Raw genomic sequence first — 24,468 nt, forward strand, 5'->3', positions numbered from 1 at the left:
TCTACTAAAAAATACAAAAAATTATCCAGGTATGGTGTCACGTGCCTATAGTCCCAGCTACTGGGGAGGCTGAGGCAGGAGAATGGCCTGAACCTGGGAGGTGGAGCTTGCAGTGAGCCGAGATTGCACCACTGCACTCCAGCCTGGGTGACAGAGTGAGACTCCGTCTCTAAAAAAAAAAAAAAAAGAAAGGAAAAGAAAAATAAAATAGCCAATTCTAAAAGTAGCCCTCTTTCTGTTGGATCTTGCTGAATTACTGGTTTGTGGGGTGGGGGAGATAAAAAGAATTTAAAATGGATAAAGTAAAAAAAGTTTAAAAATCCCTGTTTTGTCCTGAAATTTTAGTCTGTTCTGGATAAATAGGATTTTCTGAGACAGATATGAGAAGTTGTAGCTCTGATGTCTAGCTGTAGTCTCCTGGGTCTGCTGATTGCATTATTTTAATTTGCTTTTCTGGGAAAGCAGTTTTGCTAAAAGCTGTACAGACTTTCCTTTGTACCTAGTAGTACTTTATATAGTATAGCTTTGGGCCATGTAGCATTTTAAGACTCAATTAATAAAAAATTAATCTGTTGCTGACTCTGTTAATTCCTATTTCCACATGTATTTCCTTGAAGAATTCAGGATACGACTTCTTGTGTATGACAGTTTTCCTTCACACACTATTTTTGTGGGTGTGTATATATCTGATTTGGGGAGAATTTAAAAAACACATAGCTTTTTAATTTGTTTGAAACAGACCTTTTGCCTGTTACATTTTGTGCTGTTAACCAATTAAAGAAGCCAATGACATGTTAGTTTTATATTGTGTTTTCCACTAGTATATCCCTGTTGATTTGTTTGTGCCTTTTATTAACTGCCATTTTCTAAAATTTTTTTCAATAAAAGGAAGGAAGACGTGAAAAAAATTACTCAGAACAGCAATATATAATAAACAATTAAAAATCAACAATAAGGGAGTTGTTAGATAAATTAAGGTAGGGCTGAATCTAATTCTCCTGGGTCTGGCCCATAGGAAGTATTTAATACTTATTAAATGAATGGTATACTACCGTGTTGCAATATTATTTAATCAGGTGCATGTGAAATCAGGTTAAGGGAAAAATAACTTTCACAAAACATAGGAATTACATCTATAGAAAACCTATGCTGCCGGGCGCGGTGGCTCAGCCTGTAGTCCCAGCACTTTGGGAGGCGGAGGCGGGAGGATCGCTTGAACCTAGGAGTTCCGAGGCCAGCCCGGGCAACACAGACAGATCCCAGTCTCTACAAAAACTATATTTAAAAAATTAGCTGGGCGTGGTGGTGCAAGCCTGTAATTCCAGCTACTTAAGGTCAGGGAGGTCGAGGCTGCAGTGAGCCATGATCGCGCCACTGCATTCCTGCCTGGGGTATAGAGACCCTGTCTGAGAAGTGAAGGAAAGGGGAATGGTAGAGGGAAGGGGAAGAGAAAGAAAAGAAAACCTATGGAGGCACGTTAATAATCAGAAGGGGCCAGAGGAAGCCACCTGACACATTTGTGAGACAATTTAAAAGGCGTCCTCATACATTCTCACTTTGATACAACAACCCTGCAAAGTGCGCACGGAAGGTGTTATTAACTCCGTTTTACAGGTAAGGAGATCGACCCACTGAGGTCAGGAGTGACTGACCAAGGCGGAGCCAGGACTCTAGCCCCCGCCTCCCGGCCACTGGTCCTGGTCTCCTTCCCCGCCACCACTCGGCCACCGTCATTGGTGTTCAGAGTTTCGGTTCTCTTTTCTGTGATCGTATTACTTATGCAAAACGAGCCCAGTCACTTGCGCGGCCAGAGAGGGGCAGGTGCTGGGCGGCGGCTGACGGGCGCAGCACCCTAGGCCCAGTGTCTGGCTCCAGCTCCGCATCCGGCGCCGGCCCCGCATCCGGCTCTGGCCCTGCGACAATAGAGTCCGGAAGTGCAGGCAAAGCGGCTCCCGGGAGCGCCGCGCGGTCCTGCGCGGGATCAGCGAGGGCCGCGCCCCGGCGGGCGGGCGGCATGGCTGCAGTGCTGGCTCTCAGGGTGGTCGCGGGGTTGGCGGCCGCAGCGCTGGTGGCCATGCTCTTGGAGCACTACGGCCTGGCGGGCCAGCCCTCGCCGCTGCCGCGCCCCGCGCCCCCCAGGAGGCCGCACCCCGCGCCAGGGCCCGGAGACAGCAACATCTTCTGGGGCCTGCAGGTGACGCGGCGGGAAGCCGGGCCGGGAGGCAGGTGCAGATCGGGCACCGTGCGGTGGGACCCTTGCGGGTGTTGGGCCCCACGCTCCAGGCTGGGGACCTCAGTCAGGTTGTAACTCGAGGCTCTGTCTAGTGCTGGCCCTGTCCTTACCTGGGGGGTTCGTTATGCATTGCCTCTTTGCCTTTTCCTTCTGCCCGAGAGAGCCGCTGAGCCGCCCCTCCCCATGCTGCCTCTTCCTGGCTCAGATCTCTCTGTTCAATACCTGTTTTCGGCAGATATCCGACATTCACCTGAGCAGGTTTCGAGATCCAGGCAGAGCGGTAGACTTAGAGAAATTCTGTTCTGAAACTATTGACATCATTCAACCAGCTCTCGTCCTAGCAACAGGTAGGGAGGCTTGCCGTGCTGTGGTGGTGTTCTGTGGTCCGCATGGTAGAACTCTAGCCAGGGCTGTGGCTTTTCACTTTGGGGACGTTGGGAGCAGTATAGCCACAGCCCCAGGTGAGCTCTGTGAGGTGGAAGAGATTGGACATTCTAACCCCTTTGCCTATGGATAACTGAATGAGTCAAGATCCAGGCAAAATGATTTGACGTAGCAAGGTTTTGTCAAAGCAGTAGAAGCAAGGCTCCTGGTTCTCATGTCAGTCTGTTGTCTGATATATTTGTATCTGGTTTTTGTTCTTGTTGTTGTTACAGTTCTGGTTGTGAGAATTAGGGAAAAGCCTGTAACCACGAATCAGAAGTTCTCTTCTTTTGCTAACTTTTCTATTTTCTTTACATTATTAATCTTATATTTTCAGTTGTTTGAGGCTTCCGGTGACCCAGGGCACTTTTTCTTCATCCTTTGATAGTTTTATGACTTAAGTTTTCTAGACTCTTCAAACACTTTATTTGCTTTCAAACTGTAATGGGGAGAAGAAGCTAAAGGAGCATCTATCTATCTTGCTTACTGGGGAATTCATCACTCATCCACCTTATTGAAGCATCTCTGCTGACATGAAAGGGTATCAGTTCTGATTTAATGGATGAGCTCCATAAAAAGTTTTCTGTTTAGTTCCCTATAAATTTTGGTATTTTGTTGTCCAATTGCACCTGCCACATTGCTTCTTGCTGTAAAAATAATACTTGGTCAAATCACATATTCTGATTTTGTGGTTTGGAAAATATGGTTGCCATAGATATTAGGCACCCACTCAGAGTATTGGAATTTCTTATAAATCATTTTCATTTTATCAGAGTCTATTGATGCATTTTGTACTGTTCTCTTTAAAGATTTTTTTAACAACCCATTTCGAATATCACAGGAGATTGAACAGGCATTTGCTAACCTATAAGAAACAAAGTCCTTGCTGAGAAAATCTTGTTAGTTTAGATGGCTCGATTTGGACATTGGTGGTCTCGTGAGCAGTTATGCTTATACACGTTGAGTGCTTTAAGTATCCTTGTTCCTTCAGTGTACATATCTAGAAAAAATGGAACCCCCAGTAGTTTATTTTGCATTGTGATTCAATTCTTGTGTAAACCTACAGGAGACCTGACAGATGCCAAAACAAAGGAACAGTTGGGATCCAGGCAGCATGAGGTAGAATGGCAAACCTACCAGGGTATTCTGAAGAAGACAAGAGTCATGGAAAAAACCAAGTGGCTGGATATCAAAGGAAATCATGGTAAGAGCCAAGAGCCAGATACAATAAAGACAAGAGTTTTTTCCCCCTTCAGGAACCTAGATTTTCCAACTTAGATTGTAAAATTATAAAGTGGGACATTTACATATACTAAAGGTCACATCTCTGAAATACAACTATATAATGTGGTTTTAAAACTTCAAATGTCATTGTTAGCCTTTGAGATGACAATTGGTATGGTCCTTTTTTTGTGACATATGCTGCTTCTTTTTTTTTATTATTATTATACTTTAAGTTCTGGGATACATGTGCAGAATGTGCAGGTTTGTTACATAGGTATATATGTGCCATGGTGGTTTGCTGCACCCATCAACCTGTCATCTACATTAGGTATTTCTCCTAATGCTATCCCTCCCCCTGCCCCCATCCCCCAGTCCTTTTTTCCGTACATGGAAAAAATATGAGTTTTAGCAAAACTCATGCAGACAGATGTTTTAATAAATATACATTTTGCTAAGTGAAAGAAGGCAAACCCGTAAGTCTGCATACTGTATGATTTCATTTATATGACATTCAGGAAAAGGCAAAACAATAGACAGAGAACAGATTATAGTTACCAGAGGATAGGGATTGGGAGAGAGATTAACTGCAAACAAGCATCATGGAGAATTTTTGGTGGTGATGGAACTAGTCTGTATTTTGATTGTGGTGGTGGACTTCAGGTTCACTATATATTTGTCAAAATCCATAGAACTGTAAGTCACAAAGGATGAATTTTACTGTGTGCAAATTTTAAAAACTTAGCTTTTATTTTTTCTTTTTAAAATTTACTATTATTATTATTTTATGAGACAGAGTCTCACTCTGTCACCCAGGCTGGAGTGCAGTAGTGCAATCTCAGCTCACTGCAACCTTCGTCTCCCGAGTTCAAGCGATTCCCCTGCCTCAACCTCCTGAGTAGCTGGGATTACAGACAGGTACCACCCTGCCCAGTTAATTTTTTTTTTTTTTTTTTTTGGTATTTTTAGAAGAGGTGGGGTTTCACCACATTGGCCAGGCTGGTCTCGAACTCCTGACCTCAAATGATCTGCCCCCGCTCAGCCTTCTAAAGTGGTGGGATTACAGGCGTGAGCCACCATACCTGGCTTATTATTTTTTTTTTGACAGGGTCTTGCTCTGTCACTCAGCCTGGAGTGCAGTGGTGTGAGTATAGCTCATTGCAGCCTTGACCTGAGCTTAAATGATCCTCCCACCTCAGCCCCCCAAGTAGCTGGGACTACAAGCATGCATCACCATACCCTGCTAATTTTTGAAGTTTTTTTTTGTGGAGTTGGGGTCTTGCTATGTTGCTTAGGCTGATCTCAAACTCCTGGGCTCAAGTGATCCTCCTACCTCATTCTCCCAAAGTGCTGGGATTACAGGTGTGAGTCACTGCACCTAGCTTTAAAAGTTTAAATTGCAAACAAATCTCCATAGGCATGAACAGGGAAATGGATAATCCTTTCCCTTTTTTAGATTATCATTGTGTTGGTAAGGAAATGAACTCTTCTCCAAAAGAGTCCTGATGGTAGTGTATTTGTTTGATTTATAAAGGTTGACTTTTTTATTAGCTAAGTACTTCATTTGTCTACTTTATCTGATCAGTAGATCAGGCATGAATCCACTTCTTGCTGGCTTTTAGAATCACATGATTAAGACAAGAGCAACTACAGTTCAATCTTATAATTTCAAAGTTATTTATTCTGAGTGGTATAGAATTCAAAGTACCTGTTTTTCTCTAGTATACTAAGTGCCTTAAATAAGTTTCTAGATAATCTGAATTTTGTTAAGATATCAAAATTTTAAAGTATCAATCTAATTGATTGGCATTCTGCCATTAAAAGTGTTATAGAAAGATGACAGAGGCTGCTACAGTCATGCCATGCCTAGCTAAGTCTGTGCCAGCAGAGGCAGAGAGCTTGCGGTGGGCCAGTTGCCCCTGCTGGAGCCTCAGTTAAATCTGAACATCCCACTGTCCCAACCCTCCCACAGATGTGCACCGGGCTGTACTTTGGCTTAAGACTGCAGGTGGACATCTCCACTGCCCGGGAATCATTGAGTGTGTAGACAGGACAGTCTCCATGGAAGGCTGGTCATACCAGAGTCCCACCTTGGCACAGGCCTTGCCATTGAGGCAGCTCTACTGTCTGTGCTGGTCTGAGGGTGGGCTGCCTGTCATGGGGGCAACCATTTCCCAGGGGGTGTTCATTGCCGTCATCTGCAACGCCTCATAGGCTTCTTGCTGCTTCTGCTCCGAGTCATTCTCTGCCGGGCCTACACTCTTGCTATGCCAATATTGACTGTCTCTACAGACTTAGTCCCAACTCCAGCCCTGGCCCCTATCCTGAAAAGGTACCACTGCCCAAGAAACCTAGCCATGAAGGCAGCTACCTGCTGCAGCCCTGAAGGCCCCTGGCTTAGCCTGGAGCTTGGGACCTAAGTCCATCCCACCCACATCCTGGAATCAAGATTCCAGGGTTTTAGCCAGCCTAGGGTCTAGAACTTGGAGCCTAACCTGCTTGGATTGGACTCAGCAACCCAGAGTCTAGCCATACTGGTTCTAGGAGAGGCTCAGTGGCCCTAGAGAGATGGGCCATGGTGGGAGTTCATGAATTGCTGGTAGGGCCAGGGCCATCTGGACTCTGTTCTGAGTCAGGGACTGAGTCTACCCTTTCCTTAGGCTAAGCACTTCTAGGTGGGGGAAGCAAACTGAAACCCATGGCAATAATGGGAGGTTGTCCAGGATGTGCCCCTCTCCTAGTCCTCCCACTGTTTGCTGAATAATAAATGGAACGGCTCTACCCTGGGGGTGTGTGTGGAAGAATTGTTATAGAAAGAATTATTTTCCCTTAGTCATTAAAGAAAATGTTTGTATTCTTTTTTTAATGTGGATGAATGTTTGCTTTTTTTTTTTTAAATTAGATGCATTCAATATTCCAAGTCTGGACAGCATCAAGAATTATTACAGGTACTGTAATAAACAGAAGACAGACCACTATGTAGAGTCAGTGTTATAAGGAGGGTGTGGTCAATTCAATGAATGAGAGAAAACTTTAAAAAAACATTTTAAGAGGCAGGGGTCTCGCTATTTTGCCCAGGCTAGCTCTGAACTGAGCTCAAACGATCCTCCTGCCTCAGACTCCTGTGTAGCTGGGGCTGCAGGCACATGCTACTGTGCCTAGCTGAAAACATTTTTTAACAGGTAAAATTTTTCTATAAAGAATCTCTGGTAATTTAAAAAATGAGCCTTTTTGTCTTTTTGTGACAGATGCATTTCTTTTTGTTTAGAGTTTTTCTTTCCTTTAATTCTTTCTGTTTCATATACAGGCATACCTCGTTTTATTATGCTTCGCCTTATTGCACTTTGCAGATGTTGCATTTTTTCAAATTGAGAGTTTGTGGCAAGCCTGCCTTGAGCAAGTCTATGGGAGCCATTTTTCCAACAGCATGTGCTCACTTCCTGTCTCTGTGTCTCATTTTGGTAATTCTCACAATATTTCAAACTTTTTCATTATATCTTTTATGGTGATCTGTGATCAGTGACCTTTGATGTTACTATTGTAATTGTTTTGGGGTGCTACAAAACTTGCCCATATAAGTCCAGGAACTTAATCAATAAGTGCTGTATGTGTTCTGAGTGCTCCATCAATCAGCTGTTCTCCCATCTCTCTCCCTCTCCTCCAGCCTCCCTATTCCCTGAGACACAACAATATTAAAATTAGGCCAGTTCCAGCCGCCCCGTCCGGGAGGTGAGGGGCGCCTCTGCCCGGCCGCCCCTACTGGGAAGTGAGGAGCCCCTCTGCCTGGCCAGCCGCCCCGTCTGGGAGGGAGGTGGGGGGGTCAGCCCCCCGCCCGGCCAGCCGCCCGGTCCGGGAGATGAGGGGCGCCTCTGCCCGGCCGCCCCTACTGGGAAGTGAGGAGCCCCTCTGCCCGGCCACCGCCCCGTCTGGGAGGTGTACCTGGCAGCTCATTGGGAATGGGCCATGATGACAATGGCGGTTTTGTGGAATAGAAGCGGGGGAAAGGCGGGGAAGGGATTGAGAGATCGGATGGTTGCCATGTCTGTGTAGAGGGAGGTAGACACGGGAGACTTTTCATTTTGTTCTGTACTAGGAAAAATTCTTCTGCCTTGTGATCCTGTTGATTGGTGACCTTACCCCCAACTCTGTGCTCTCTGAAACATGTGCTGTGTCCACTCAGGGTTAAATGGATTAAGGGTGGTGCAAGATGTGCTTTGTTAAACAGATGCTTGAAGGCAGCATGCTCGTTAAGAGTCATCACCACTCCCTAATCTCAAGTACTCAGGGACACAAACACTACGGAAGGCCGCAGGGTCCTCTGCCTAGGAAAACCAGAGACCTTTGTTCACTTGTTTATCTGCTGACCCTCCCTCCACTATTGTCCTATGACCCTGCCAAATCCCCCTCTGTGAGAAACACCCAAGAATGATCAATAAAAATAAATAAATTAAAAAAAAAATTAGGCCAGTTAATAACCCTACAATGGCCTCTAAGTGTTCAAGTGAAAGGAAGGGCCCAACATCTCTCACTTTAAATCAAAAGGTAGAAATGATGAAGCTTGGTGAGGAAGGCTGTTGAAAGGCTTTCAGATAGGCTGAAAGCTAGGCCTCTTGAGCTGGAGCAGTGAGCCAAGTTGTGAAGGCAAAGGAAAAGTTCTTCAAGGAAATTAAAAGTGCTCCTCCAGTGAACAGATGAATGATTAGAAAGTGAAACAGTCCTACTGCTGATGTGGAGAACGTTTTCGTGTTCTGGATAGACAATCAAACCACCTACAACATTCACTTAAGCCAAAGCCTAATCCAGAGCAAGATCCTAACTCCCTTCAATTCAATGAAGGCTGAGAGAGGTAAGGAAGCAGCAGAAGAAAAGTTGGAAGCTGGCAGAGTTTGTTTCATGAGGTTTAAGGAAAGAAGTTAACTCCATAACATAAATATGCAGTGTGACGCAGCAAGTGCTGATTGATGGAGAAGCTGCAGCAAGTGACCCAGAAGATCTAGCTAAGATAATTGATGAAGGTGGCTGCGCTAAACAACAGATTTTCCATGTAAATGAAACAGCCTTCTTTTGGAAGAAGATGCCATCTAGGACTTTTATAGCTAGAGAAAAGTCAATCCCTGGCTTCAAAGGACGGGCTGACTATTGCTAGAGGTCCATGCAGCTGATTTTTTTTTTTTTTTTTTTGAGAAAGTTACACAATAATTTATTTAGGGCCTCCTCTCCCCACCCTTGCAGTCTCTAGGTCACTTTTTCCGCTTGTAGATTTTGCGCGCCAGCCCCAGAAAGATGACTGGGGGCAGGGGAGCTGCGTACTGTTCAATGAGACCCATAACGTGGCTGTAACTGTCTTCCTATTATTGCAAGAACATGGCCGGCAGATCCAGCTCCTCATATACTGCCTTCACCGGGGCCACCTTCTCGGCCTCCTTCTGCCCAAAATTCTCCTTCAGAATCTGGTACTGTTCTGGAGTGGCCCATTGCAGCCACTGAACCACCAGCCAGCTACGTTTGTTGTCCTGGATGTCAGTGCCAACTTTGGCGGTCACATTGGGGTCCCCAAAGAGGTGAGGGTAATCATCCTGATCTGAAAGAACTCTCCCTCTCCCATCTCCAGCAGGATCTTCTTGGCATTGGTATGCTCCTTCTCTCTATCAATACCTGCCATATACATGGCTGCAGCTACAGGAAGGTAGAAGGAGTAGAAACTGCCTTGTACATGACACTAGATTTGTACCTCTTTTCAGTGAATCTGCCAAGATCCACATTGCCCTGGGGGGCTATGATGAGATCCAGGGTCTGCCCAATCTCAGTCTGATAGAAACTCTGCCGGAAGAGCTGGATCAGGTTCAGGTAATAGGGCTGCTCCTGGCAATAGAGCTTCAGCAGGCGGTACATACATGCTTCCCTTCCAGAAGCATAGCAACATTGATGGCATCCAAACCCGCGCCCGGCTTCTGATATCAGCAGATCTGTCCCCAGTGGGTGAGGGATGAATCCATGATGTCATTTGCCACCAGGAAGAAAGCTTGCAGCAGTTCCACACACCAGCCCATAGTCAGGGCCCACTGGAGACTCTCAGCATCCTGTTTCCTCGGCTCCACCAGCTCCCAGAATGCTACTAGCACCATCAAAGCCCAGTGATACTTGCCTCCAATGGCATTGTACTACAGGACCTCCTTGAGCTGGGTGATAGCATCTCCTGTCTCTGGGTGCCCCATCTCATCCTCAGTCAGCACCCTAACAATCTGGGAGAAGCACTGAATGAAATCCTGCTTTTCTTGGACAGAAATGTCTGATTTCTGGTCTCCATTCATTCTGAGGGAGGAGCAAAGGGCTCTGTTCCTGGATGTGGGTTCCTGCTCCATAGCTGATGACTTTAAGTGGAGCCAGTGCCCATTTACCATTCTGAAAATCCTTGGGTGCTTAAGTGTTATGCTAAATCTACTCTGCCTGTGTTCTATATATGGAACAACAAAGCCTGGATAATAATAGCACATCTGTTTACAGCATGGTTTACTGAATATTTTAAGTCCACTATTGAGAACTACTGCTCAGAAAAAAATATTCCCTTCAAAATATCAATGGTCATTGACAATGCACCTGGTCACGCAAGAGCTCTGAGGAAGATGTACAAGGAGATGAATGTTATTTTCATGCCTGCTAGCGCAGTATTCATTCTATAGCCAATGGATCAAGGAGTAATTTCAACTTTCAACTCTTACTATTTAAGAAACACATTTCATAAGACTATAGCTGCCTTAGATTATGATTCCTCTGATGGATGTGGGCAGTCAATTGAAAAATTTATGGAAAGGATTCACCATTCTAGATGCCATTAAGAACAGTTGCAATTAATGGGAGGAGGTTAAAATAACAACATGAACAGGAGGGAAGAAGTTGATTCCAACCCTCATGGATGACTTTGAGGGGTTCAAGACTTCAGTGGAGGAAGAACTGTAAATGTGGAAATAGCAAGAGAACTAGAATTAGAAGTGGAGCCTGAAGAGGTGACTAAATTGCTGCAATCTTATGATAAAACTTGAACAGATGACAAGTTGCTTCTTATGGATGAGCAGAAAAAGTGGTTTCTTGAGAAGGAATCTACTCCTTCTAAATATGGTGTGAACATTTTTGAAATGACAACAAAGGATTTAGAATTATACATAAACTTAGTTGATAAAGCAATGACAGTGTTGGAGAGGATTGGATTTCTTTGGGTAAAATGCTATCAAGCAGCATTGCATGCTATAGAGAAATTCTTTTTTTTTTTTTTTTGAGATGGAGGCTTGCTCTGTCACCCAGGCTGGGGTGCAGTGGTGCGATCTTGGCTCACTGCAACCTCCGCCTCCCGGGTTCAAGCAATTCTCCTGCCTCAGCCTCCTAAGTAGCTGGGACTACAGGCGCCTGCCACCATGCCCCGCTAATTTTTATATTTTAGTAGAGACAGGGTTTCACCATATTGGCCAGGCTGGTCTTGAACTCCTGACCTCGTGATCTGCCCACCTCGGCCTCCCAAAGTGCTGGGATTACAGGGGTGAGCCACCACACCCGGCCAAGAAATTCTTGTGAAAGGAAAAGTCAATTGATGTAGCAAACTTCATGGTTACCTTATTTTAAGAAATTACCACAGCCACCCCAACCACCACCCTGATCAGTCAGCAGCCACCAACGTCAAAACAAGACCCTCCACCAGTAAAAAGATTTTGACTCACTGAAGGCTCAGATGATCATTAGCATTTTTAGCAGTAAGGTTTCTTTTTGTTTTTTTGTTTTTTTGAGACAGGGTCTCTCTGTCACCCAGGCTGGAGTGCAATGGCGCGATCTCAGCTCACTGTAATCTCCACCTTCCAGGCTCAAAGTGATCCTCCCACCTCAGCCTCTCGGGTAGCTGGGACCACAGGCGTGAGCCACCATGCCTGGCTAATTTTACTGTGTTTTTTATAGAGACAGGGTTTCTAAATGTTGCCCAGGCTAGTCTTGAACTCCTGGGCTCAAGTGATCCACTCACCTCGGCCTCCCAAAGTGCTAGGGTAACAGGCGTGAGCCACCATGCCCAGTCAGTAGAAGTATTTATAAATTAAGGTATGTGCATTGTTTTTCTAGACATGATGCAATTGCACACTTAATAGACTATAGTATGGTGTAAACATAACTTTTTTTGTTTTTCTTTTGAGACAGGATCTTGCTCTGTTGCCCAGGCTGGAGTGCAGTGGCACCATCTTGGCTCACTGCAACCTCCACCTCCCTGGTTCAAGCGAGTCTCCTGGCTCAGCCTCCTGAGTAGCTGGGACTACAGGCATGTGCCACCATGCCTGGATAATTTTTGTATTTTTAGTAGAGACAGAGTTTTGCCATGTTGGCCAGGCTGGTCTCAAACTCCTGACCTCAAGTGATCTGCCTGCCTTGGCCTCCAAAAGTGCTGAGATTACAGGCATAAGCCACTGCGCCCAGCCGTAAACATAACTTTCATACGCACTGGGAAACCAAAAAATTCATGTGACTCGCTTTTTTGCAATATTTGCTTTATTGTGGTGTCAGGAACCACAATATCTCTGAAATATGCATGCAGTTTAATGCTTTGTTTTGGCTAATGGTACTTTTAATATTCCACACGGGCTTAAAAAATTGTTTAAGTCATTGATACATAGGAAAAGTCATTTATATCAGAGCTTGTCAGCCACACTACTGAGGTCACTGGGTTTTCAGAATCCTGAGATACTGATTCTCCTGGCCTCTGTGGTGGCTGGAGAGCCCAGTTAGTCACCTGGCTGCTTTATCTTTTCATCCTGTGTCATACAAATATTAAAATAATCTTTATTTGTCACGAATGTGAAAAGGCAAGGGATCTCTGAATTAGAAACCAATTCTCTAGTTTCATTATGTTTAGATTCCTCTTTTGGTTGCAGTGCACTTTTCAGCCTCAGGGTATTCAGTAGCTTTGTTCTGCATTGTCAATCAATCGTGTAGCAAATATTTATTGAGAGTCCATCCCTAGTTGGATAGTGTGAGAGATACATGAGCTAATGTTAAAAATTTGGCTTTTGCCTTCAAGGAACTGATAGTGTAGTTAAGGGACATCAGAATTATTTAGGAAACAATTAGAAAAGAACATGAAGAAATGGCCGAGGAAATGCTAGATTATTTGGTACACATGATAATCACTATGAGAAATCAGAAAAGCATGGGGGTGGACATAGAGAAGACTTTATAAAAGAAGCAAAAAGTGTGTCCAATCTTAAAAGATGAGTAGCATTTGAAGAAGTAAGACATGCCAAGGAGGATATTTTAGGCAAAAAGATAGGTATGAAGAGATCTTTAAAAGCTACAGACTGGGAAACCAAAAACTGAACTTTGCAGGGGCAGTAAGAAAACTGGTGTCACCAGAATTAACATTCATACTGAGGACTAGTATGACACTGGATAGGTAGCCTAGGGCTAATTTATGGAGGTCTTAAGTAACAAGCATAGAAGTTGAGATGTGATGGGTAATAGTTCATAATTCAGCATAGGTTCTTAAGGAGGCAAGTAACATAATTAAAATAGTATTTTATAAATGGCAATCTCACAATAAAAAAGGAAAAAGATGGGATAAAAAGGAAAAAAGAGATATTGGAGTTATGTGGACTAAATAGGAGGGTCCTGCAATAGTCTAGTCATGATAATGAAAAGTCATACCCATCTGAACTAAGTTCTTGGATATGGAGATGGTGACATCAATTTGAGGATGATAGGTCAAAAAGCACTGGTTAACTGAGTTTGTATGATTAGAGTCACCATACATTGGAAGAGGAGGTTGTTCTCTTTTGTTAATGTGAGAAAGGAAGAGGACAGAGATGAAAATCTTTCACTTCCTGTTAACTGTTTGTATCTTTCATGGTGACTGTGGGGAGTTAGGAGACATGTTCAAAAGTAATTAACAGGACTTGGGGCTGAGTGGTTATTGGGAAAGTAAAGTGAATAGTCACTTTAAAGTTTCTTACCTTTGTATTTTTGTTTTTAGCCACCTAAACTTTATCTGAATTTAATAAGTGGCATTTTACTAAAAATATAAATATTACAGAAATACCAATCTGAAGAAAAAAAATTAAAGTTAAATCTTGATCTTAAAAAATGTCCCAGAGAGGAGGCAGAGCTTGCAGTGAGCCAAGATCGCGTCACTGCACTCCAGCCTGGGCGACAGAGTGAGACTCCGTCTCAAAAAAAAAAAAAAAAAGATTCTGAGGAATAACTGAACATAAATAAGCAAGAAAAAATATAAGTAAAAATTTTAATTTAGAATAAAACCCTGAAATAGAATTTTTTTTTTTTTTTTTTTGAGACAGAGTCTCATTCTGTCATCTAGGCTGGAGTGCAGTGGCACGATCTCCACTCACTGCAAGCTCCGCCTCCCGGGTTCAAGCCATTGTCCTGCCTCAGCCTCTGGAGTAGCTGGGACTACAGGCGCCCGCCAGCACGCCCGGCTAATTTTTTTGTATTTTTAGTAGAGATGGGGTTTCACCATGTTAGCCAGGATGGTCTCGATCTCCTGACCTCGTGATCTGCCTACCTCGGCCTCCCAAAGTGCTGGGATTACAGGCGGGAGCCACCGCGCCTGGCCCTGAAATGGAAATTTTAAAAATACCAAGAAGAAAGGCAGTAGAACGAATTGACATTGTTTAAATTGGGTTTGACTAATTTCTGAGTATTAGTTGTAATGTCTATATCATATATTTACTCGGGTTACATTATATTTGATGGTTGTTGTGGCCCACTAGCATATTAAATTTCAGGAGTTTATTTGTATTTTTAAATATATGCTGTTAGGTAAAAATCATGTAAGACACTTAGATAAACGATAATACCAACTTTTCTTATAATGTTCTGACATTTGAATAATATAGGTATGCCCTCCAATAAAATCTATACTTTCCTTCTTATTTATTCAACACATACTTAATGAGTGCCTGCTCTGTACTGTGTTACTCATCCTTTCTTCCTGGTCTTCACTCTGCAGTTTTATGGACACCTGAACACTGTTGACGCTTAAGGTGGTAAACTTTCATTAGTGGATATAGACCCTGTGTATGTTATCAATATATCTTTAGGAACTGAAAAAGATTTAACAACCCAGACCTAGACTAATATTTTTTCTCCTTGCTTAAAGACTTCATCTTTGCAAGTCTTTCTTGTGAATTAAGCCTCTGTAGTCCTGTTTCAAGAAGTAGACAGCTTTTGTATCTCACTACACCAAGAATTCTAGGTACTTAGTAGGCCCTCACTAAATCTGCAAATGATTGATAAATACTGTTCCACTGGATTTTGATTTCTTTTTGAACATTTAATGGACTCCCTAAAAGAGCCGTCTTACTTCTGAACTTGGTGAACTTGTATTTGGTTATTGAATGAGTTTGCATGAGTCTTTGGGGACAATGGGAGAAAAACTTTGAAATTTCATCAGTTTATCCATTGTGGATCTAGTTTAGTATATTTCTGTCAGATCAGCAAATCTCGTTTTCAAAGGAAGGTAAAATCTAGCGTATTAGGGAAGGAATTTTAAAGCATTGTCTTTTTATTACACTAACACCCTCCTGTCTTCTATTTTTTAGGAAATATTCTGCTGTACGTAGAGATGGCTCTTTCCATTATGTCCACAGTACGCCCTTTGGCAACTATTCGTTCATCTGTGTAGATGCCACTGTAAATCCAGGGCCTAAGAGACCCTATAATTTCTTTGGAATTTTAGATAAGGTGCAGTAAAAATCTTACTTCCCTTTGTAGCTTACTTATTTTTTCATGGATACGTGTGGATCACTTAAAGTTATCAAAAGTAAACTAGTTGTTATCTAGGAATGCTTCGGAGAAATTTAACTTGGTTACAGGTATGGCTAGAAGTTACTGGCTATTTCAGCACTATTTTTGCTATCCTTTTTCTTGTCCCAAAATCTGAGAAAGAAGTACCTCACACTTTATGGAGTAAACATTTATTAAATAGGTACTGAGTACAGGATGCACTTTGCAAGTTACAGGACATACAGCTTTGTGTGGTATATTCCTAAGTTCCCACAATTGCCAGTTCTAACTAGTGTTTATTTTTTGAGACGGAGTTTTGCTCTGTCGCCCAGGCTGGAGTGCAGTGGTGTGATTTCGGCTCACTGCAACCTCCACATCCCAGGCTCAAGCAATTCTTGTGCCTCAGCCTCCCAAATAGCTAAGATTACAGGCACGTGCCACCATGCCCAGCTAATTTTTGCATTTTTAGTAGAAAGGGGGTTTCGCCATGTTGGCCAGGGTGGTCTCGAACTCCTGATCTCAAGTCATCCACCTGCCTCAGCCTCCCAAAGTGCTGGGATTACAGGCATGAGCCACTGTGCCCAGCTGGTCTATATTTTTTTAAAGAAGAGAAGGATGACTATTGAAATCAATAAGTTTATTTTCAAGTATTTTGACAAGGCTAGGTGATTGCTGGATTTAAACTGTGTGGAAAGTCTCATTTGAGAACCTCTTATTATTTCTTGGTATAGTAAATGCCAACTCATTATTTAATAAGCATATGCCCCTAAGTAAGACATATGTGCTCATATGAAAGAATACAAAAGTGATAAGATCAAGTTCTTAGACTCTTAGAGTATTTAATCTAGTGGTGAGGTATAAGACCAGTATAGAAATAAATATAATAAAGAGCAGAATTTGCTAAATTAGAACTAAGAGGTTCAGAGTTATACGAGAGTTCGAAAGAATGTGAAATCAAGTGAACAGAATATTGTCAAATGCATTGTGTTACTTTAGGCATTTTATTTAATTAGGTTCTATTTTGTTTCTTATCTATCAAGTGTCTTTAGTCAGGGTTGATGAACTTATATTAAATCCCATTCCTTAGTATAGTGTTTTTTAAAGGTAGAATTCAAGGATCATGTACATGAAAACCAACTGGAGTGTTACAAAATACAGATTCCCTTGCCTTGCCCCAGACTTATCAAATTAAAAACCCTGAGGGTAGATCCCAGAAATGTATTGCTGTAAGCACCTTACATATAATATTAATGCATATTTACATATGTACCAGTTATTTTTTGAAATCAACTTTTGAGGTATGATTTGAGTACTATAAAATACCCTCATTTTAAATGTTTGAAGAGTTTTGACAAATGTATATATTGGTATAACTGTCACCACAGTTAAGACATAGAACATTTCCATCATCCTAAAGTCTTGTCATCCTTGTACAGTCTGTCTTCACTTCCTAGGGAATCACTGATTGGTTTTCTATCAGTATAGATTCATTTTGTTTGTTCTAAAATTTTGTATAAATGAAATCATACAGTATGTACTCTTGGGTCTGGCTTCTTTTGCTCGGTATAATGTTTCTGAGATCCATCCGTATGATTGTGTGTATCAGTAGTTCTTTCCTTTCTATTGCTGAGTGCTGTTCCATCGTGTGGATGTATTACAACTTGTTGATGGTTTCTAGTTTTTGGCTATTATCAGAGCTGTTATAAACATTTAGGTAGAAGGCTTTCCATGATATTATTTTAGAAGTTTAGTTTCTGTATCCTCTTTATTAATCGTAAAGTGTTATACAAAGCTGTAAAGATTAGTGATGACTTCATTTCGCAGTTTCCTTATCTATTAAAAGAGGATAATACCTACCCTACCTATTGCAGAGTTATTTTTAGTATCAAATGAAATATAATGTATGTGAAAACAATTTGAAACTTACAGAGGTCCATAGAGGTCATTAACTAGTAAGGTTTAAGGCCTAGACACATATAATAATTATTATAAATCTTCAGAGGAGTTTTCTAATCTGTTGACATTAGATTTTAGCCTGAGCCCTAATTTAAGATCCTTCCATTTTTCTCCCATCTCAGAAAAAGATGGAGGAGCTCTTATTACTGGCCAAGGAAAGCAGTCGGAGCAACCATACAATTTGGTTTGGACACTTTACAACATCCACTATTCTTTCTCCATCACCAGGAATCCGGTCAATAATGAGGTGAGACAAGCTTCCAAAATCAGAATTAATTTGTTTTTAGTTTTTTTATTTTGCTGTTACCTATTCTGCTTTTCTGGCAAGACATTTTTATTAGTTTGGCCTCACGCATTATCTTTGTTCATTTATTTCATTTATTTTTCATTGGTTAGTTCGGCTATAGCTTATTTGTGTGGACATCTCCATACACTTGGTGGACTGATGCCTGTTTTGCACACTCGTCACTTCCAGGGCACTTTGGAACTTGAGGTGGGAGACTGGAAGGATAATAGGAGGTAAGGGAACCTCCCCATAGAAGAAAACTTATACACATAAGTTTTGCCAAAGCAATGATAGTTTTCTTACTGATATCATGGGTGATCACAGTTAAAGAAAAACTTGTGATATTTCTGTTTTTTTAAAGTAATATATGTCTCTGCAATCTTTGTCATTTTGCGGAAACCTTGTCAAAGCAGTGATGTTTACTATCACTATGTTACATTGGATTTTCAAGATATGTCCATTAGGAATTGGACTCAAACTCTAGTGTGCACAATAATTATGGAGGAGCTTATGAAAAATAAAAATTTTCAGGTGCTACCTCTAGAGATTTTGATTGTGTTGGTCTGGATTAGGGTCCAACAAATTACATTTTTTTTTTTTTTTTTTTGAGACAGAGTCACGTTCAGCTGCCCAGAGTAGCTGAGATTACAGGCACCCACCATCATGCTCAGCTAATTTTTGTATTTTAGTAGAGATGGGGTTTCACCATGTTTGCCAGGCTGGTCTTGAAATCTTGACCTCAGGTGATCCACCTGCCTCGGCCTCCCAAAGTACTAGGATTACAGGCGTGAGCCATGGCGCCTGGCCCAAACTGCCTTTTTTAAAAGCCCTCTGGATGGTCTATGCATGACAATTTGAGAAATACTAGGACTAGAAGTGTCATGTTTTTCCTCCTGAATTTTGTATCTACCATACTGGTTATTGTTACAAGATGGTAGTGATTTAACTTCTTCAAATAGATGATAGTTGGCTTTTTTAAGGTTAAAGTCTCTCTAAGAGAAAATATGTTTATCAAAAGCATGTAGTGTAGTTAAATATATGGTTTTTTCTTTTTTAAAAAGAAGTATTTAAGTGAAATAGTTTATCAAGTTTTGAGGAGTATCATCTTATTGTTTAACTATTACAGTTATTTAATTTACACAAACCCTGTGCTCTCAGATAATAGGTACTCAGCAAAGGTTTGTTGAGCTGAATATGTTATCTTTTTATTTTTAACTACTTCCATTAATTAAAAAGGAACTTTACATCTTGGAAGGTACTTCCTCATTTTGGTTGACTTTTTAAAAACTGTGTGAGTTATGCTTGAAACGTGTAATTATTTGGCAACTATAATTACTTTGAGCTAAGAGTTGTCTGTTCATGGCTGTGAGGCTGTGGGCTGGGCTATGATTGCCTTTTGTGAGATAGTCTTACTAAGCCTTGACCAGCTTCTTTATTTCTTCTAAGTGCTCCAGTTACAAGTTGTGATGTTAATTATGAAGGCATTTCCTTTCTCTCTCCACCAGCTTTCCTGTGTTCCAACCCTGGGGTTTTATTTGGAGTGTACTCCAGATAAAAGGACCTAAACTTTACCTGCCCTTATAAACACTTAAATTGTGTTAGTTACAATAGAATAATTTTTAAAAACAGTATATTGGAAATATTAGGCTAGGCCTTGTTGTAGATGCAGATAAATCCAGAAATATCAGTGGCTTAACACAAATGTTTTTCATTTGTATAAATTCAATATGAGTCAGAACAACTCTTATCCATGGGATGAGTCAGTAATTCAGACTTCCTCCATCTTAAAATTCCTATTTCGACATGTCGATTCCAGGGCAGGGAAGAGAGCTAGGAGAACTCACACCCACTCTTAAGTACTTTGGACCACAGGCATGATATGTGTCACTTCTCTTCACAGCCCATTGGCCAAAACTAGTCACATGGTCCCAACCTGATACCAGGAGACTGGGAAATTCAGGGGAATGTGTAGAGAATTTCGTGAGCACTATTGTTTCTGCCATAGTGAATCATTTCTTTTTTTAGTTCTAAAAGTTAGAAAATATAAAACTTTGGTTATTCTTTAGTGAATATTTTATACCTTTTGTTATTGCATTTGGAAAATGAAAACAACTTTAATTTCTTTGAAATTATAGAAATAAATGTTTAATGCTAGGCATGGTGGCTTACGCCTATAATCCCAGCACTTTGGGAAGCCAAGGTGAGGGGGATCACCTGCGGTCAGGAGTTCGAGACCAGCCTGGCCAACATGGTGAAACCCTATCTCTGCTAAAAATAGCCAGGTGTGGTGGCGGGCACCTGTAATCCCAGCTACTTGGGAGGCTGAGGCAGAGGTTGCAGTGAGCCAAGATTGCGCCACTGCACTCCAGCCTGGGTGACAGAGTGAGACTCCATCTCAAAAATAAGAAAAAAAATAAATAAATAAATAAAGGTTTAAAAGAAGCATGAAAGATTTCTAATTTTGTTCATATCAACCATTTTAATATTTTATGTAGCATTGTTGATGGGATGAAGAATGTCAAGTATTAGGGTTATAATAAATATTTTAGGTTCAAAATTGTCTTAAAGTACAGGGATAAGATGAGTTACTTCAACAAGTATTTATTTAAAAATTAAAGAGTACATGCCGTGTACCAGGTGTTGTTCAAGAGGACAGTTGAATCCATTGCCCAGTCAGAGGCAGTTATGTGACAAATGTGAAGGATAAAGTGATGGGGTAAGGGAAGAAAGAAAGAAAATATTACTTAATCTGTATTCAAATTAATCATGTAAAAAAGTCCTAGTTATGTATTTTTATATTTGTTCTGTATATTACCTTCATGACCTCTTACAATGTGAAGTGACTAAATTACCTTATCATTATCTGGTCTTTAGGTACCGGATTTTTGCTTTTGATCATGACCTCTTTAGCTTTGCAGATTTGATCTTTGGCAAGTGGCCTGTGGTTCTTATCACCAATCCTAAATCACTCCTTTATAGTTGTGGTGAACATGAACCACTAGAAAGACTTCTTCACTCAACACACATCAGGTATGTAGCAATTTTTTAGAATTTACTTTCAGTTTGATAATGAAGGAGAATAAGTCATTGTGATTGCATTCCCATGTGAAAGCTATGAGATGCCCCATTTTAGTTTTCTCAACAACCTAAACATTATATAAAGATGGATTGCTTACTGTTTTGTTTCCATTAAGTTAAAAAGCATATCATTTTTTTAAGCTGATGAAATTTTAAAAACCATTCAGAAATCTATAATTCTACCATTATTATTTTTGTTTTATTTTATTCCAGCCTTTTTATTTGGATGCTTTTACATTGCTATAAGCATAATGTACATATTCCTTTATAGTCTACTTTTTAAAATTTGCATTATATATCAAATTTTTTTTCATTTTGTTATGTAGCCTTCTAAGAAAGCAAAAGCTATATATATAATCCTTATGGAATTGAAAATTCAGTTGGCAAATGAATTTGTTTTGTTTTGTTTTGTTTTGATTTTCGACAGAGTCTTGCTTTGTTGCCCGGGCTGGAGTGCAGTGGCCTGATCTTGGCTCACTGCAACCACCGCCTCCCGAGTTCAAGCTTTTCTCATGCCTCAGCCTCTGGAGTAGCTGAGATTACAGATGTGTGCCACCACGCCTGGCTAATTTTTGTATTTTTAGTAGAGAGAGGGTTTCACCTCGTTGGCCAGGCTGGTCTCGAACTCCTGACCTCAAGGGATCCGCCCTCCTACGCCTCCCCAAGTGCTGGGATTACAGGCTTGAACCACCATGCCTGGCCATGAATTTGATTATATAGATTAATAGAATCCAAATGGGACATTAACATTCTTTTTGCAAAGAGATATATAACTTGTTTCAAATGTAAGAGCACTTTTTAAAATATACTTTTACAATTTATTTTGAAAAGTAATACAATAGAACAACCTTTGGAAAATAGGGTAATGGGATTTTAAGTATGTTTTTCTCCACTTCTAATAGAACTATTATTAGCACTTCTGAGTATTTCTTCTCAGGCATTCTCTCTTAAGATGTTTTTATATAATTATAATCATAAGGCACAGTCTATTCTAATTCCTGATTTGTTTTCTTTTAGCACAAAGAATGTACCACAGTTTTTCTAACCATTTTCATATCTCATTGGTGAACTTTTAAGGTTTTTCTTATTTGTGGATGAATATCTGGTACATATATATTCTTCCTTCACTTGAATAATTTCTTTAAGAAAGAGTTCTAGAAGTGGGATTCTAGGTGAAAGAATTTGAATTCTTTTATGACTGTTGATAAAAATTGCTCAATCCCTTTTTTTTTGGAGCTAAAATCACTATTTTTAATCATGGTAAGCATGATTAAACAAAGTACACATGGCATAAAATGTACCATTTTAACCATTTTTAAGTGTACAGTTCAGTAGCATTAAGTTTGTTTCAAGTTTACATTGTTTTGCAACCATCACCATTATCCATTTCCAGAACATTTATCATTTTCTAAAACTGAAACTTTTACCCGTTAAACAATAACTTCCTGTTCTTCCCTCTCCCACGGCCCCTGGCAGCCACCAATCTACTTTCTGTCTCTATGAATTTGACTACTCTAGCTAACTCATATAAGTGGAACCATTCAATATTTATACTTTTGTGACTGGCTTATTTTCATTTAACATGATGTCTTCACGGTTTATACATGTTGTGGCATATGTCAGAATTTCCTTCCTTTTAAAGGCTGAATAATATTCCATTGTACATTGTGTGTGTGTGTGTGTGTGTGTATATATATATATACACACACACACATATGTATACACACATACACACATACCACATTTTGTTTATGTGTTCAATGGACACTTGGGTTGCTTCTAACTTTTGGCTATATTGAATAACGCTTCTATGAATATGAGTGTACAGATAACGGTTCAAGTCCCTGCTGTCACTTCTTTTAGATATATATCCAGAAGTGGAATTGCTGGATCATATGGTAATTATCTGTTTAATTTTTTAAGGAGCTGCCATACTGTTTTCCATGGTGGCTGCACCATTTTACATTCCCACCAGCAGTGTATCAGGTATCCAATTACTTTCAACAACAGATGCTAATTTATGATATTACCAAGCAATATGAATGCCAAATTCACAATACTCTTATTATTATTGGATATTATGCTTTAAAAAGTATTTACTAATTAACTTGTAAAAAATGGTACCAAGATGTTTACATTTATTGTTTTCATCACTAATGAAATGGAACGCACATGTGTCAGTCAGGTTTTTTGGTGGGAGCTGGATATCAGGTTTAGGTGTCATACTCTCTGAAAGGGCTTGGTAGCCTAGTCCTGGTTATAACCCTGTTTCTTTGGGACAGACACCCTGGTACCAAATGAGTAGATGGTAGGCTTGACATTAGATTAACAAAATGAGATTTCCACCCTATATTATTTTCCTAAGAGAAAAATCAGTACTTCTGGAGTTTCTTCAGAAAGAACTTTGAATCTACCTTACCTAGATTTGTCAAAAGAAAATTGATTTTTCTTTCTAAAAAGTAATAGCTCCGAATTTCTTACCAGTTCAGTTTTGCTAATTGTCCAACTCCAGAAGCCACCATTCAGAAAGAAACCAGATCATATCAATAGTGGCTCCTGCTGTTGTACAATATGATGGTTCTGCCTATACATGTATATCTGCAAGTTACAATAAGGTTATTCTCCTTTGCAAAAACAGTGACAAACCTCAAACCATGTGTTTTATATATGCTCTCATTTTAGAGTCTTGGCCTTTTCCTTATCCTCCATTACTTCTGTCACAGTTAAGATTGATGGAGTTCATTTAGGCCAGGCTGTTCATGTGTCTGGTCCCATTTTCGTACTGAAGTGGAATCCTAGAAACTACAGTAGTGGGACACATAACATAGAAGTAATCGTCCAGGTAAGTTAGTAATTTATGTTTACTATGTAAATGATTAAGCTGTAGCCACAATGAATTCTGGTTTGGAATTTTTTAGTCAATTGGTAATGAAACCATGTTTAAAAAAAAATTGGGGGCCGGGCATGGTGGCTCACGCCTGTAATCCCAGCACTTTGGGAGGCCAAGGCAGGCAGATCACCTAAGCATAGGAGTTCGAGACCAGCCTGGGCAAAACAGTGAAACCCTGTCTTTACAAAAAAATACAAAAATTGGCTGGGCACAGTGGCATGTGCCTGTAGTCCCAGCTACTCAGGAGGCTGAGGCAGGAGAATCCACTTGAGCCCAGGAGGTAGAGGTTGCAGTGAGCTGAGATTGCACCACTGCACTCCAGCCTGGGCAACAGAGCCAGACCCTATCTCAAAATAAACAAAAAAAGTGAAAAAATTGGGGCTGAGGCTGGAGGATCGCTTGAGGCCAGTAGTTTGAGACCAGCCAGGGCAACATAGTGAGACCGCATCTCAACAAAAAAATAAAAGTTAGCTGGGCATGGTGGCGTGCATCTGTAGTCCTAGCTACTTGGGAGGCTGAGATGGAAGGATCGCTTGAGCCCAGGAGTTCAAGGTTATAGTGAGCTCTGATTGTGCCAGTGCACTCTAGCCTGAGTAACAAAGCGAGACCCTATCT

The 24,468-nt window shown here is 40.9% G+C and overlaps 1 protein-coding gene and 1 pseudogene across 30 annotated transcripts in view; one reads left to right on the forward strand and one right to left on the reverse strand.

Annotated features, from left to right (window-relative positions):
* The first annotated feature begins 1,326 nt into the window (after positions 1 to 1,326).
* Positions 1,327 to 24,468, forward strand: part of TMEM62 (transmembrane protein 62) — a 55,918-nt gene continuing 32,776 nt past the window's right edge. For 2 of the 30 annotated variants that reach the window (XM_016928071.4, XM_063794840.1), the window contains exons 1-9: positions 1,798 to 2,226; positions 2,469 to 2,580; positions 3,723 to 3,860; positions 6,780 to 6,825; positions 15,460 to 15,601; positions 17,722 to 17,846; positions 17,996 to 18,118; positions 20,760 to 20,915; positions 23,646 to 23,805. In XM_016928071.4, coding sequence (XP_016783560.1) covers positions 3,821 to 3,860; positions 6,780 to 6,825; positions 15,460 to 15,601; positions 17,722 to 17,846; positions 17,996 to 18,118; positions 20,760 to 20,915; positions 23,646 to 23,805 — 792 coding nt within the window. In that variant the 5' untranslated portion in view covers positions 1,798 to 2,226; positions 2,469 to 2,580; positions 3,723 to 3,820. Of the gene's footprint in view, positions 1,615 to 1,718; positions 2,227 to 2,468; positions 2,581 to 3,722; positions 3,861 to 6,779; positions 6,826 to 15,459; positions 15,602 to 17,721; positions 17,847 to 17,995; positions 18,119 to 20,759; positions 20,916 to 23,645; positions 23,806 to 24,468 lie in introns of those variants that run through there. The other 28 variants (XM_063794850.1, XM_063794856.1, XM_063794845.1 and 25 more) reach the window with 21 other exon arrangements.
* LOC104002282 (farnesyl pyrophosphate synthase-like) lies at positions 7,915 to 10,449 on the reverse strand (annotated as a pseudogene).

The sequence above is a fragment of the Pan troglodytes genome, chromosome 16 (genome assembly GCF_028858775.2).
Source record: "Pan troglodytes isolate AG18354 chromosome 16, NHGRI_mPanTro3-v2.0_pri, whole genome shotgun sequence".
Taxonomy (NCBI): domain Eukaryota; kingdom Metazoa; phylum Chordata; class Mammalia; order Primates; family Hominidae; genus Pan; species Pan troglodytes.